At 41.0% G+C, this 14,475-nt stretch overlaps 1 protein-coding gene across 1 annotated transcript; it reads left to right on the forward strand.

The window, feature by feature from the left end:
* Positions 1-7,336: 7,336 nt before the first annotated feature.
* On the forward strand, positions 7,337-12,267 carry LOC129862189 (interferon regulatory factor 3-like). Its single transcript, XM_055933600.1, has 10 exons — positions 7,337-7,467; positions 7,796-7,952; positions 8,214-8,385; positions 8,525-8,628; positions 8,799-8,850; positions 8,990-9,139; positions 9,327-9,532; positions 9,773-9,974; positions 10,269-10,384; positions 10,620-12,267. Exons 1-10 carry the CDS (start codon positions 7,430-7,432, stop codon positions 10,788-10,790), a joined length of 1,368 nt encoding a protein of 455 aa, XP_055789575.1. The 5' UTR covers positions 7,337-7,429; the 3' UTR covers positions 10,791-12,267.
* Positions 12,268-14,475: the final 2,208 nt, after the last annotated feature.

Genomic DNA, 14,475 nt, shown 5'->3' on the forward strand with positions numbered 1-14,475 from the left:
GACCCATTTGCGACCAAGCTTTAACTTGCTGACTGATGTCTTGAGATGTTGCTTCAATATATCCACATTATTTTCTTTCCTCATGATGCCATCTATTTTGTGAAGTGCACCAGTCCCTCCTGCAGCAAAACACCCCCACAACATGATGCTGCCACCTCCGTGCTTCACGGTTAGAATGGTGTTCTTGGGCTTGCAAGAGTCCCCCTTTTTCCTCCAAACATAACAATGGTCATTAGGGCCAAACAGTTCTATTTTTGTTTCATCAGACCAGAGGACATTCTCCAAAAAGTACGATCTTTGTCCCATTTGCAGTTGCAAACCGTAGTCTGGCTTTTTCATGGTGGTTTTGGACCAGTGCCTTCTTCCTTGCTGCTCAGCAAGGCCTTTCAGGTTATGTGGATATAGGACTTGTTTTACTTTTGTACCTGTTTCCTCCAGCATCTTCACAAGGTCCTTTGCTGTTGTTCTGGGATTGATTTGCACTTTTCTCACCAAACTACGTTAATCTCTAGCAGACAGAACCCGTCTCCTTCCTGAGCGGTATGACGGCTGCGTGGTCCCATGGTGTTTATACTTGCGTACTATTGTTTGTACAGATGAACGTGGTACCTTCAGGCGTTTGGAAATTGCTCCCAAGGATGAACCAGACCTGTGGAGATGTACAATTTTTTTTCTGAGGTCTTGGCTGATATCTTTTCATTTTCCCATGATTTCAAGAAAAGAGGCACTGAGTTTGAAGGTAGGCCTTGAAATACATCCACAGGTACACCTCCAATTGACTCAAATTATGTCAATTACCCTATCAGAAGCTTTTAAAGCCATGACATCATTTTCTGGAATTTTCCAAGCTGTTTAAAAGGCACAGTCAACTTCGTGTATGTAAACTTCTGACCCACTGGAATTGTGAAACAGTGAATTATAAGTGAAATAATCTGTCTGTAAACAATTGTTGGAAAAATTACTTGTCATGCACAAAGTAGATGTCCTAACCGACTTGCCAAAACAATAGTTTGTTAACAAGACATTTGTGGAGTGGTTGAAAGAGAAAAATGGGTTTTAATGACTCCAACCTAAGTGTATGTAAACTTCCGACAATAAAGTAGGTTTAAGACTGAATTTAGGTTTTTTTAAACCAGAGTGTGATGACTTGGTTAGGATCACTGAGGCAGTGAAAATAGCTTTACGGTGATGGTGGAATTAGAATAGGTCAGACTATGCAAAACAGAGGCTCCCTTGCGATGAGAGAGTACAAGACTGACGCAGTGCTTGTATTGATAGAGACTAAAATAGTAATAGACAGTGATATGACTTTCGGTTTTTCACCCCTGTGTGGTACCAACGCTTCCTACTCATGACCTGTGGGTGAGAGGTCAGATGAATCTAGAAAAAGGAGGAAATATGATTATACAGTGCCTTCAGAAAGTTTTCAGAACCCTTCCCTGATTCTACATTTTGGTACGTTACAGCCTTATTCTAAAATTGATTAACTAAAAAATGTTCCTCGTCAAGCTACACACAATACCCCACAATGACGAAGCAAAAACAGGTTTTTGAATGTTTTGATAATTTGTTACAAATAAAAACAGAAATACCTTATTTACATAAGTATTCAGACCCTTTGCTATGAGACTCAAAGTTGAGCTCAGGTTCATCCTGTTTCAATTGATCATCCTTGAGATGTTTCAACAATTTGATTGGAGTCCACCTGTGGTAAATTCAATTGATTGGACATGATTTGGAAAGGCACACACCTGTCTATATAAGGTCCCACATTTGACTGTACATGTCAGAGCAAAAACCAAACCATGAAGTCGAAGGAATTGTCCGTAGAGCTCCGAGACAGGATTATGTTGAGGCACAGATCTGGGGAAGGGTACCAAAAGATCTCTGCAGCATTGAAGGTCTCCAAGAACACAGTGGCCTCCATCATTCTTAAATGGAAGAAGTTTGGAAACACCAAGACTCTTGCTAGAGCTGGCCGTCCAGCCAAACTGAGCAATCGGGGGAGAAGGGCCTTGGTCAGGGAGGTGACCAAGAACCCGATGGTCACTCTGACAGAGCTCTAGAGTTCCTCTATGGAGATGGGAGAACCTTCCAGAAGGACAACCATCTCTGTAGCACTTCACCAATCAGGCCTTTATGGTAGAGTGGCCAGATGGAAGCCATTTCTCAGTAAAAGGCACATGACTGTCTGCTTGGAGTTTGCCAAAAGGCACCTAAAGGACTCTCAGACCATGAGAAACAAGATTCTCTGGTCTGATGAAACCAAAATTGAACAATTTGGTCTGAATGCCAAGCGTCACGTCTGGAGAAAACCTGGAACCATCCCTATGGTGAATTGTGGTCGTGGCAGCGTCATGCTGTGGGGATGTTTTTCAGCGGCAGGGACTATGAGACTAGTCAAGATTGAGGGAAAGATGAAAGTACAGAGAGATCCTTGATGAAAACCTGCTCCAGAGCGCTTAGGACCTCAGACTGGGGCGAAGGTTCACCTTCCAACAGGACAACAACCCTAAGCACACAGCCAAGACAACGCAGGAGTGGCTTCGGGACAAGTCTCTGAATGTCCTTGAGTGGCCCAGCCAGAGCCCAGACTTGAACCCAATCGAACATCTGGAGAGACCTGAAAATAGCTGTGCAGCAACGATCCCCATCCAGCCTGACTGAGCTTGAGAGGATCTGCAGAGAAGAATAGGAGAAACTCCCCAAATACAGGTGTGCCAAGTTTGTAGCGTCATACCCAGGAGGAGTCTAGGCTGTAATCGCTGCCAAAGGATCTTCAACAAAGTACGGAGTAAAGGGTCTGAATACTTATGTAAATGTGTGTTTTTTTTTTTTATATATATACATTTTCAAAAATTCCTAAAAACCTGTTTTTGCTTTGTCATTATGGGGTATTATGTGTAGATTGGGGGGGGAAACTATTTAATCAATTTTATAATACGGCTGTAAAGTAACAAAATGTGGAAAAAGTCAAGTGGTCTGAATACTTTCCGAATGCACTGTATATCGTGGTGTTTCCCCCTGTTGCATGTCAGTGTAGTTGTATTGAAAGAGGAGGGCTGGAAAGAGGAAGTGTTATTCTAGGCCCAGCTGAGAGACAACATTAAAGGTTCTCTCATCAAGAAGAGGGCATCCCCACTCCCTCTCACTCTCCTCGCTGTCTGACTTATTTTTACCATGTCTCACCATAAGCACATTATATAACAACACACCTGCAGATTTTTCACTTTGAAACTCTCAGTCCCATTTCTTATACCTCACATCAGGACAGTGATGTTCAGCTCCTATTACAATGTACAGGAAATGCACAGGAAAATAACTGTTGTCTATAGCTTACCTTCAAACCAAGGTGAACAGTGGAGCAAACTGAAGGTGAAAACATTCAGCAACTCTTGGATAGATTAATGATCATCAAAAATACAGAGTATTATGTCTGTCTGACTGGCTGCATGGTAACTTGAATCAAAGGCACTGTTTAGTTACAGCATTGGACACATGCAACAGGAGATCTGCAGATGCCTGGTGAGAATGTATGAATGGACATATATAGATAGCATCAGTCTATCTAGAGATGTGTTGTTATTTTAGTAGGAACAAAACCTAATCTTATATTTCCAGTGAAGTTTCATAAGTGACTATCTGTGGTGAGCCACCCTGGATTCTGTCAACCAATAACACGTCACTCTCAGCAGCTGTTATGGGCGGCAGGTAGCCTAGTGGTTAGAGCGTTGGACTAGTAACCGAAATGTTGCAAGATTGAATCCCCGAGGTGACAAGGTAAAAATATGTTGTTCTGCCCCGGAACAAGGCAGTTAACCCACTGTTCCTAGGCTGTCATTGTAAATAAAAATTGTTCTTAACTGACTTGCCTAGTTAAGTAAAGGTTCAATTCAAATTTTTAAATATTTAGCAAACAAACCCTGAATGGAGGCTTGCTCTCAGACTGCAACCCAATCCACTACTACTATCCAGTCAAGTGGCCACATTCCTGAAGCAGGAGGGTGGCTTGTAAAAGGAATTAATATATTAGACAATGCTTGAAATTAAACTCAAAGGGCTGCAGTGGAATTTACTGATATTTTCATGCACATACTACTCATAACCAAATATAACTGCATTGTATCACCTTTGATATATTAAAAAAAATATATGACTTAAAGTCACTACAACAGAGTGCATTCGGACACATTGGTGTTCCCTCTGACACATTGGTGCGGCTGGCTTTCGGGTTAAGTGGGTATTTTGTCAAGAAGCAGTGTGGCTTGGTTGGGTCGTGTTTCGGAGGACGCACCGCTCTCGACCTTCGCCTCTCCTGCGTCTGTACAGGAGTTGTAGCGATGAGACAAGACTGTAACTACCAATTCGATACCACAAAATTGAGGGGTAAAAGTTTAAAAAAATATATATATACTGTATATATATAAATTGTATTTTTTTTCCCTCATCAATCTACACACAAATGTATCACAAATAAAAAACTTAAATATCACCTTAACATACAGTTGAAGTCAGAAGTTTACATAGAACTTAGCCAAATACATTTAAACAAAATTTTTCACAATTCCTGACAATTAATCCTAGTAAAAATTCCCTGTTTTAGGTAATTTAGGATAACCACTTTATTTTAGCGTCATACCCAGGAGGAGTCTAGGCTGTAATCGCTGCCAAAGGATCTTCAACAAAGTATGGAGTAAAGGGTCTGAATACTTATGTAAATGTGTTTTTTTTTTTATATATATACATTTTCGAAAATTGTCCATTTAGAAGACCCATTTGCGACCAAGCTTTAACTTCCTGACTGATGTCTTGAGATGTTGCTTCAATATATCCACATAATTTTCTTTCCTCATGATGCCATCTATTTTGTGAAGTGCACCAGTCCCTCCTGCAGCAAAGCACCCCCACAACATGATGCTGCCACCCCCCTACTTCACAGTTGGGATGGTGTTCTTCGGCTTGCAAGCGTCCCCCTTTTTCCTCCAAACATAACGATGGTGTCATGATCGTTTGTTGAATAAATGGACCAAGGCGCAGCGTGCGTAAAGTTCCACATCTCACGAAAAACAATAAAGGATAAACGATACGTGAAGGAAATGCAGTGCTCACAGGCACTACACAAAAACAAGATCCCACAAACAGGTGGGAAAAGGCTGCCTAAATATGATCCCCAATCAGAGACAACGATAGACAGCTGCCTCTGATTGGGAACCATACCAGGCCAACAAAGAAATAGAAAACATAGATTGCCCACCCTAGTCACACCCTGACCTAACCAAATAGATAATAAAATGATCTCTAAGGTCAGGGCATGACAGATGGTCATTAAGGCCAAACAGTTCTATTTTTGTTTCATCAGACCAGAGGACATTTCTCCAAAAAGTACGATCTTTGTCCCCATGTGCAGTTGCAAACCGTAGTCTGGCTTTTTTATGGCGGTTTTGGAGCAGTGGCTTCTTCCTTACTGCTCAGCAAGGCCTTTCAGGTTATGTCGATATAGGACTCGTTTTACGGTGGATATAGATACTTTTGTACCTGTTTCCTCCAGCATCTTCACAAGGTCCTTTGCTGTTGTTCTGGGATTGATTTGCACTTTTCGCACCAAAGTACGTTCATCTCTAGGAGACAGAACGCGTCTCCTTCCTGAGCGGTATGACGGCTGCATAGTCCCATGGTGATTATACTTGCGTACTTTTGTTTGTACAGATGAACATGGTACCTTCAGGCGTTTGGAAATTGCTCCCAAGGATGAAACAGACTTGTGGAGGCCTACACATTTTTTTCTGAGGTCTTGGCTGATATCTTTTCATTTTCCCATGATGTCAAACAAAGAGGCACTGAGTTTGAAGGTAGGCCTTGAAATACATCCACAGGTACACCTGTGGACTCAAATTATGTCAATTAGCCTATCAGGAGCTTCTAAAGCCATGAAATCATTTTCTGGAATTTTCCAAGCTGTTTAAAGGCACAGTCAACTTAGTGTATGTAAACTTCTGACCCACTGGAATTGTGATACAGTGAATTATAAGTGAAATAATCTGTCTGTAAACAATTGTTGGAAAAATTACTTGTGTCATGCACAAAGTAGATGTCCTCACCGACTTGCCAAAACTATAGTTTGTTTCCATATTATGTTCAACCAATTGAATTTACCACAAGTGGACTCCAATCAAGTTGTAGAAACATCTCAAGGATGATCAATGGAAACAGGATGCACCTGAGCTCAATTTCGAGTCTCATGGCAAAGGGTCTGAATACTTATGTAAATCATGTATTTGTTTTTTATTTTTAATACATTTGCAAAAATGTCTAAAAAAACGTTTTTGCTTTGTCGTTATGGGGTATTGTGTGTAGAGTTATGAAGGTAAAAAGTAATTTAATCCATTTTAGAATAAGGCTGTAATGTAACAAAATGTGGACAAAGCGAAGGGGTCTTAATATTTTCCAAATGCACTGTAGATCACTGATACAATCACTCAAAAGTTTCTAGTTGCATTTTAAAGGGCATTTGTCTTTTAGGCCATGCCTGTAATCCCCTGAAGTTCCTGGTTTATGGATGTATTGTGCCACATCAATGCAATGAAAGGACCAACAGAATAGTGACTACAGTTGACACTGGTTACAATGCTAACAAAGTAGTCTGGCTAGTTTTCCATAGAGGAATTTCCACTCATGGATATTCATTTAAATAAGACACACATCTGAATGAAATTCTAAAGAAACCAGCTAAATGTAATGTTACAGGTGTATTGAAGTGAGTAAATGATGGGTCATTCATTCCCCAGCAATGTAATCTTACTGATGATTTTGATACATTATAATTAGCCGACATGCTTTCCCAAACCCAGTCCCAAATCAATTCATATCTAGGTATAAATATCCAAAACAAAACTCCAGAACAAGGTGGATGACATTTCAACTTCAGTGACGTAGTCATATATACACGCCTAATAGGAATCCAGTGAGGCGTTCTATCTACACGCGTTCAGCCTGTTGTCAAAATAGGAATCGATGCTGATCTCTCTGTATAAGAGTCATATTGATTTAATGCATGTTTGTCATACATCCTATTATGTCTTGACCCTGACACCGTTTGATTGCTAACTTCAGTGTGAGAGAAAAATTGCCTACTTTGTTTGTTTCATCATCAGTTGGTGACAAGATTATTTCGCAGACTAACTTTCACTTTCAGACTGGCGTTTGTCATCGCGTAACACCCATTATTATACCAAACCAATGAGTTGGATACACATACATGCATTTTAATATTAAAGTACCGTCGGAAATACCATATTAAATTAATCTCCTCCTCCTCCTCTCTGTCCAGGGGAACTCCCTCTATCTGACATCATGACGCCTATAAAAATCTTGTGCCCAGCAATGTACCTGGAAACAATTAGAAGAACGCATAGTAGTACACTTCCATTGTATGACAGAAGTACGTGGCTCAGCATTAAAGATGCAAAGGTAATATTTTTCATATTTGCACGTGAGGTAAACAGATATGTTATCGCAATATGCAGACTAGAAGGCTAGTTATAGTTACTGATAACAGTTACCGTAAAATAGAGTTAGGAATGTATATTCAAATGAGCTCGGCTATGCTTACTAGTGATTGTAGTGTGCTTCTACCGTAAAAACATTGTTGAATGTATAGTGCAATGATACAGTCTCTCTCCCTCTCTCTCTCCGTGAAATTAACAAGTGCTCTTCCATTGACAATAAGCTCACCAATGTTTCAGCCACTGTATCTCTTTTCTGAAGTATGTATCTGCTTCCTCTCTGTATGTTCCAGCCGCAACCCCAAACCTCAGTTTGCGGACTGGTTGATAGAACAGGTGTGGACCGGGCAATACGCCGGGTTGTGTTTTGTGGACAACAACAAGTTCAGAGTGCCGTGGAAACACATCTCTAGGAAGGACTGCTGCGAGGACGACAGTAAAATATTCAGGGTAAGGAATAGGCATACACTGTGGAAGGTAGTGCTTTGAAGAGATTCAAGGAAATAGAGGCTGTTTTTTGATTGCAAACTGCAGATCTTGAGTCACGGTATTGTAATGTTATACAAATATATTATTAACTTGTTATGACACTTCAATTCGCATTTCATCATTGTTATGTTGACAGGTTTGGTCAGTTGGCATGGCATTATTTTGCCTCCTAGCTACAGGATATTTCAGAAATTAAACTTCCAAATTCTTTGGTGGTTACAGGCATGGGCAGTGGTCAGTGGTAAAATCAACACGCATCCCAATGACAAGGCAAAGTGGAAGACTAACTTCCGCTGTGTATTGAACAACCTGACCAAGCGTTTCATGATGGTGGAAGACCACTCCAAGGACTCAGACGACCCCCATAAAGTCTACCTGATTATCAACAATGAGTGTATGATCAATAAGGCTTTTGTAATGTATCTAAAGTGTCACAAGACTGTGTTAGCCCACTGAGCTAAAGCCTAGCTCAGGTAGCCAACGCAAGTCTCTTCTTGGCCCAACTTTAATTTGATTATGTCTTCTTGTTACAGCTAACTATGGGAGCCCACACATAGAGGAAATTGCTGTGGAGGACTATGACATTGACATCCACAGCTCTCTCACCTCTACAGGCTACACCCCCCCAGGCATGGAGGTACAGTAATATTAAATCTATATTGAACTAGGAGCTGGTTGTCCAATTCTGCACTCCTAGAAAGCACTATTATATTTATTCTGTTCTATTCTCACTTGTTTAGTATTTTTTGAGGACAAATTCATTATCAAACCATTTCAAATCTGTGAATGTATTTTTTCTCCAAACAGCATGATAATCTACTCAAGCTTGTGAACACCTTAGACCTGAACCAACATACTGGTACAGCACACCTCCCACCTGTAGAAAGTCAACCCCTTACAATGGGTTGTTTATTACTCACACACAAAAATTATATATTTTTCTTTCTAATGAGATAAGAGACCAGTTTTCTCAAATCTCCATTTTTTCTTCTCCACAGAGGAGTGGGCAGAGAACTATATACACACACACCACCCAGTGGTACCAGAAGACTGCTACCCCTTCCAGCCTCTAACAGAGCCCCAGCCAGTCTCCCAGAACCACTCACCACCACCAGTCCCAGTACCAGTACAGCAGCCATACGACCACGGTATGCAAGGGCCATACATCCACAAGTCAATAAAAAAGGAAAAATACATACGTACAAGTTGTTGTTGTTATTGTGTAAATACCGTTTTACCATGTAGTTCTAGTCATTTCTGTACCGTAAAATAAAGTGCATTTCAGTCATGTAGTAAAAAGTGACCTATTTGATGACCTCTCCCATTTCCCCACAGTGAACCAGGATGCCCTGCTCAACCTGCCTGCTGCCCAGCCGTCTCTCTGTGACCTGGAGATCACCATCTTCTACAGGAGGAGAGAGATGATGAAGACCCAGGTGTCAAGCCCCATGGTTCAGCTCCATTACCAGTGTGATGTCCCTGAGCCCAACGCCCAGACCCTCTGCTTCCCTAGCACTGACGGCCTGCTAGACCACAAACAGGTAGGGGTGCTGCTACTATTCACCTGCACTACTATCTGGCGTTCTGTGTACATACCTGTGGTTTTCCAATGTGTGTCTTTGTTGTATACAAGTGAAACTGACTGGTCATTCACTAGCAATGCACGTAGCATTAAGAAACACTAACAACAAGTCTTAGCAACATGACAAGCAAAAACTATTTTTTTAATCCCATACTAACTTCTCTGTACCTCTTTTTTCCTCTGCCTTCCTTTCCACCAGATTGAATACACCAACTGTATCCTAGGGAGCGTCCAAAGGGGTCTTCTCCTGGAGGTACGAAACACGGGTATCTATGGTTACCGGCAGGACAAATGCCATGTGTTCTCCAGTACTAGTGACCCCAGAGAGGCACACCCTGAACCCAGGAAGATGCCCCAAAATGAAATGGTACAACTGTTGAGCTTCGACAAGTACATGACTGGTAAGTTTGGCTCACCGGATTACACAAAGATCATGAAGACAGCTATGAAGAATCAGCTCACACACACACACACACACACACACACACACACACACACACACACACACACACACACACACACACACACACACACACACACACACACACACACACACACACACACACACACACACACACACACACACACACACACACAAACACACATATCTCTCAGAGACAGACACAAATCAGTATAATGCTAACCTCTGTCCATTTGTCTAATGTCAGTGTTTTGACATCCATGAACCCATTTAGAGCTGACAGCATTTAAGGAGAACAGAGGAGGCTCTCCTGACTATACCATCCATATGTGCTTTGGAGAGAAGTTCCCAGACGGAAAACCCCTGGAGAAGAAACTCATCATTGTCAAGGTAAAAAATCTCTCTCTCATGAGCTTTAACCATCAAGGCAACAGCCAGCTTAGAGTAACGTAGAACAAATGTGTTATGAACTAATATTTATTGCGTGTAATCTAATGCAATTACTGCATATGTCATTTTTTTTATTAATCTCTTCTCTCTCTAAATATTTTCCTCTCCCTACCCCTCCACTCTCCTCTACTTTCCTCTTGTCCCACCTTCTCTCCGTTTCCCCTTCGCTTCCCAGGTGGTTCCCTTGATCTGTCGTCACTTCCACGAGGTGGCTCAGGGGGAGGGGGCGTCTTCCCTCCAGAACGACAACATCAGCCTGCAGATCTCCCACCACAACAGCCTAATGGAGCTTATCAGTGCCACCTGGCCCGACGGCCCAGAGCACACCATGGGGCAATACTTCTAGACCAACAATCGTACCACATCCCCACCCAGCCACTTAGCCCCTATCTAGGATTGGTACCACATCCCCACCGACCAACCCACCCAGCCTATCTAGGACTAGTACTAAATAGACCTCTGGGTCTGTCCCAATCACGCACTTTGGGCCTATCCCAAATTGGTCCTATGGTTGTGTTTCTAACCCTGGTTGTGTTACTTTACTCTACTTCTAGACCAGGACAGGTATCTAATAGACCTCAGCTAGGTGTTGTTTATTTAACTGGTCCATTACTCTACTGATTAGCTATATCACTAATTTAATATTCCCTCAGGATTTTTTTTTTACAAAAAGTATATATGACATAATTATTTGTAAATTATCTGATCTGTAATTATATGTACAATTCAAATGTGTAGATATTTGAAAGTGTTGGTCAATTTCTTCAACAAATGATCAGGTCTATATAATTATCAAACATACATTAGTAATGGAACGGAAACACAGACTCTTTGTTTAAGTATTCAAATACACCTTTAGTAATATAATTTGTAGGCAGAAGTTGGTACAGAGTACAGTATAACAGTTTATGATAGTTTTTCCCCAAGTTCTGCAAAATGTCTAAGACATCCTGTAACTCATATAGCTTCCCCAATCCCCCTGATGTAACTTTCCCTAGCAACAACAATTTAATAAATCTAACCTCCCCCGGACAGCAGGAACCATCTTATCAGCAAGTAAAAACTCAGAAGTGGGTTTGACCGAAACTTGACCTTTCATCACAAGTATAGGGTCATGACAAGGTGAACGAGTAAGCATCTTCTGACAGGTGGCTGGTTTCATCAGGTCTGTGGCGGCCTTGTGTTCTCAGAAAACCAGATAACCACGCTGGGATCCAGACAGGAGGAGTCTGAATGTAGACGCCTTCTGATAGTGTCTGAAGGGCACAACACTCAAAACAGGTTTTAACACACACACAGAGGTCTCCTGGAGAGGAGACCGTACAGTTTATCATAACATAATTTATTAACCCTTTTAAAGGTATAAGGCCTTCGTTTAACCCTCTTTAAAAGTCAGACAAATGTTGATAGTGTTACATTATTCTGATGATGAATCTATGTATCATATTGCTATCAGTGTGTAATGCACTAGGCGAGGCCATCCTTGTCTTGTTAGGTTAACAGAGAATATGACATTGTAACTGTTTTATTACTGTTTTACAACTGTTTGTGGGATTTTATAAGTGAAAATCAAATCACCGTCTCAGCCTGTCTGTATTGAGTGTCTCGTTTAGTGGTCTGTTCTCTTCTACTGAAGAATTCCCAGCTTCTGTCCCTATGGGCCACACTTTAAACCTGTCTTGGTCGCTCAATCCTTCAGTCTATGTTCTCTATTATTATTTTGTCTTGAAAAACTTATTTTATTGTATTGAAACTATTTTATTGTCAGTGAACCGCACATTGTATTGTATGCAAAATAGGAGCAATAAACTCTTTATTAGGTACACCTGGTCCATCCCTTGTTTCATTTGACCTTTATTTAACTCGGCAAGTCAGTTAAGAACAAATTCTTATTTACAATGACGGCCTACCCCTGCCAAACCCTAACCCGGACGGGGCTGGGTCAATTGTAGGCCACCCTATGCTTCCCAATCATAGCCGGTTGTGATACAGCATGGAATCAAACCAGGATCTGTAGTAATGCCTCTAGCACTGAGTTGCAGTGCCTTAGACTGCTGCGCCACTCGGGAACCCCAACGTTGTTTTACATTTACATGACATGACAAATGCTTCTGTCTCAATGCAATCTCTACAACAGTTATTTATGGAATGTTTACTGTTTAATGGTTACTTTAGTACTGTACGTCATCATGCCCCCTAACTAGTGTCTAGGTACATACAGATAAGGAACTGCCAGTTGTGTCATAATAGCCGGAAGTAAAGCCGCACTAGGAGCTACATTTGAAATTGAATATATTGAATACATGCAGAGTGGAAAGCAGAGTGGAAAGAATCGCATTAAAACACAATATAAATGTATTTTCGACAGGGCTGTGGTCACCATTCATGTAATACAATAAGGCAAAAAATAAAATAGGGTGACTGGTTGTGGTGGATGGGTAAGCGTATACCGCGAACGTCTAGCATGCGAGTTCAAATCTCATAACTTTAACATTTTAGCTAATCAGCAACTTTTCAACTACTTACTATTTTTTAGCTACTTCACAATGACTTAGCATGTTAGCTAACCATTCCCCTATCCTTAACCCTTTTAGCTACCCTAACCCCAACTTTAACCCTTTAACTTAACTCCTAAACTTAACCCTAGCCTTAACCCTTACCCCTAACCCTAACCTCTAGCCTAGCTAACGTTAGCTGATACCTAGCTAGAATTTGTAACTTATCATACGTTTTGCAAATTCATAACATTGTACGTTTTGAAAATTCGTTTGCTAATTCGTAACATATAATATGAATTGTAATTCGTAACATGTCATACGAAATGGGTGATGGACATCCACAAATGAATACATACCCTACGAAACGTAACATATCATACTAAATGGAGCATCTCGGCTTTACATACAGAATAATACGAAATGCTCTGAGACCAAGCTGCTTCATAATAGATTCAATGACATCTCAGATTGATTTATTTGCAAAAAGCGACAGTTTCGTTACAAACAAGACACACTGGTTTGGCATTGGAGAAATCTGGTAAGATTAATATATTTTAATAGAGTAGGTAAGCCTATTAATACAGACATTGGTGATTTTACCACTGTAATCAGATCTGCATTATTATGTTATTGTAAATTAATTGATTAGCCCACTAACCGCATGTGTTAAATGTGTAGTGTGGGGCTATGAATTGGACATCTAGTAGGCTATTTGCTAATACGCTAATTATGTTCTGGCTCGCCAACTAGCTACAAGCTCAGAAACAAATTGGCTGGAGGCCAAACCTAGTTGCCACCCCCCATTGTAAATTATACACTGAACAAAAATATGAATGTATAGTGTTGGTCCCATGTTTCATGAGCTGAAATAAAAAATTGCAGAAATGTTCCATATGCACCAAAAACTTATTTCTCTCATATTTTGTGCACAAATTTCATTACATCCCTGTTAGTGAGCATTTCTCCTTTGCCAATATAATCGATCCACCTGACAGTTATGGCATATCAAGAATCTGATTAAACAGTATGATCATTACACAGGTGAACCTTGTGATGGGGACAATAAAAGGCCACTTTAAAATGTGCAGTTTTGTCACACAACACAATGCCACAGATGTCTCGAGTTTTGAGGGAACATGCAATTGGCATGCTGACTGCAGGAATGTCCACCAGAGCTGTTGCCAGAGAATGTAATGTTAATTTCTATACCATAAGCTGCCTCCAATGAGAATTTGGCAGTGCGTCCAACCAGCCTCACAACCACAGACCATGTGTAACCACACCAGCCCAAGACCTCCACATCTGGCTTCTTCACCTGCAGGATCATCTGAAGGGAGAGGCGGGGTGCTGAGGAGTATTTATGTCTGTAATAAAGTGCTTTTGTGGGGAAAAACTCATTCTGATTGGCTGGACCTTGCTCCCCAGTAGCTACACCCCTGCCCAGTCATGTGAAATCCATACAGGGCCTAATGAATTTATTTCAATAGACTGATTTCCTTAGCTAGAGAATATGCTGAAAATGGATTTGAACAC

Source organism: Salvelinus fontinalis, chromosome 9 (assembly GCF_029448725.1).
Source record: "Salvelinus fontinalis isolate EN_2023a chromosome 9, ASM2944872v1, whole genome shotgun sequence".
Taxonomy (NCBI): Eukaryota; Metazoa; Chordata; class Actinopteri; order Salmoniformes; family Salmonidae; genus Salvelinus; species Salvelinus fontinalis.

What these genes read in the sequence shown, in the direction of transcription:
- LOC129862189 (XM_055933600.1), top strand. Translation starts at nt 7,430, where the DNA reads ATGACAGAAGTACGTGGCTCAGCATTAAAGATGCAAAG. An exon ending in AGACCTGAACCAACATACTG is followed by an intron (nt 8,851 to 8,989) that starts GTACAGCACACC and finishes TCTTCTCCACAG; the next exon opens with AGGAGTGGGCAGAGAACTAT. An exon ending in ACAGCAGCCATACGACCACG is followed by an intron (nt 9,140 to 9,326) that starts GTATGCAAGGGC and finishes ATTTCCCCACAG; the next exon opens with TGAACCAGGATGCCCTGCTC.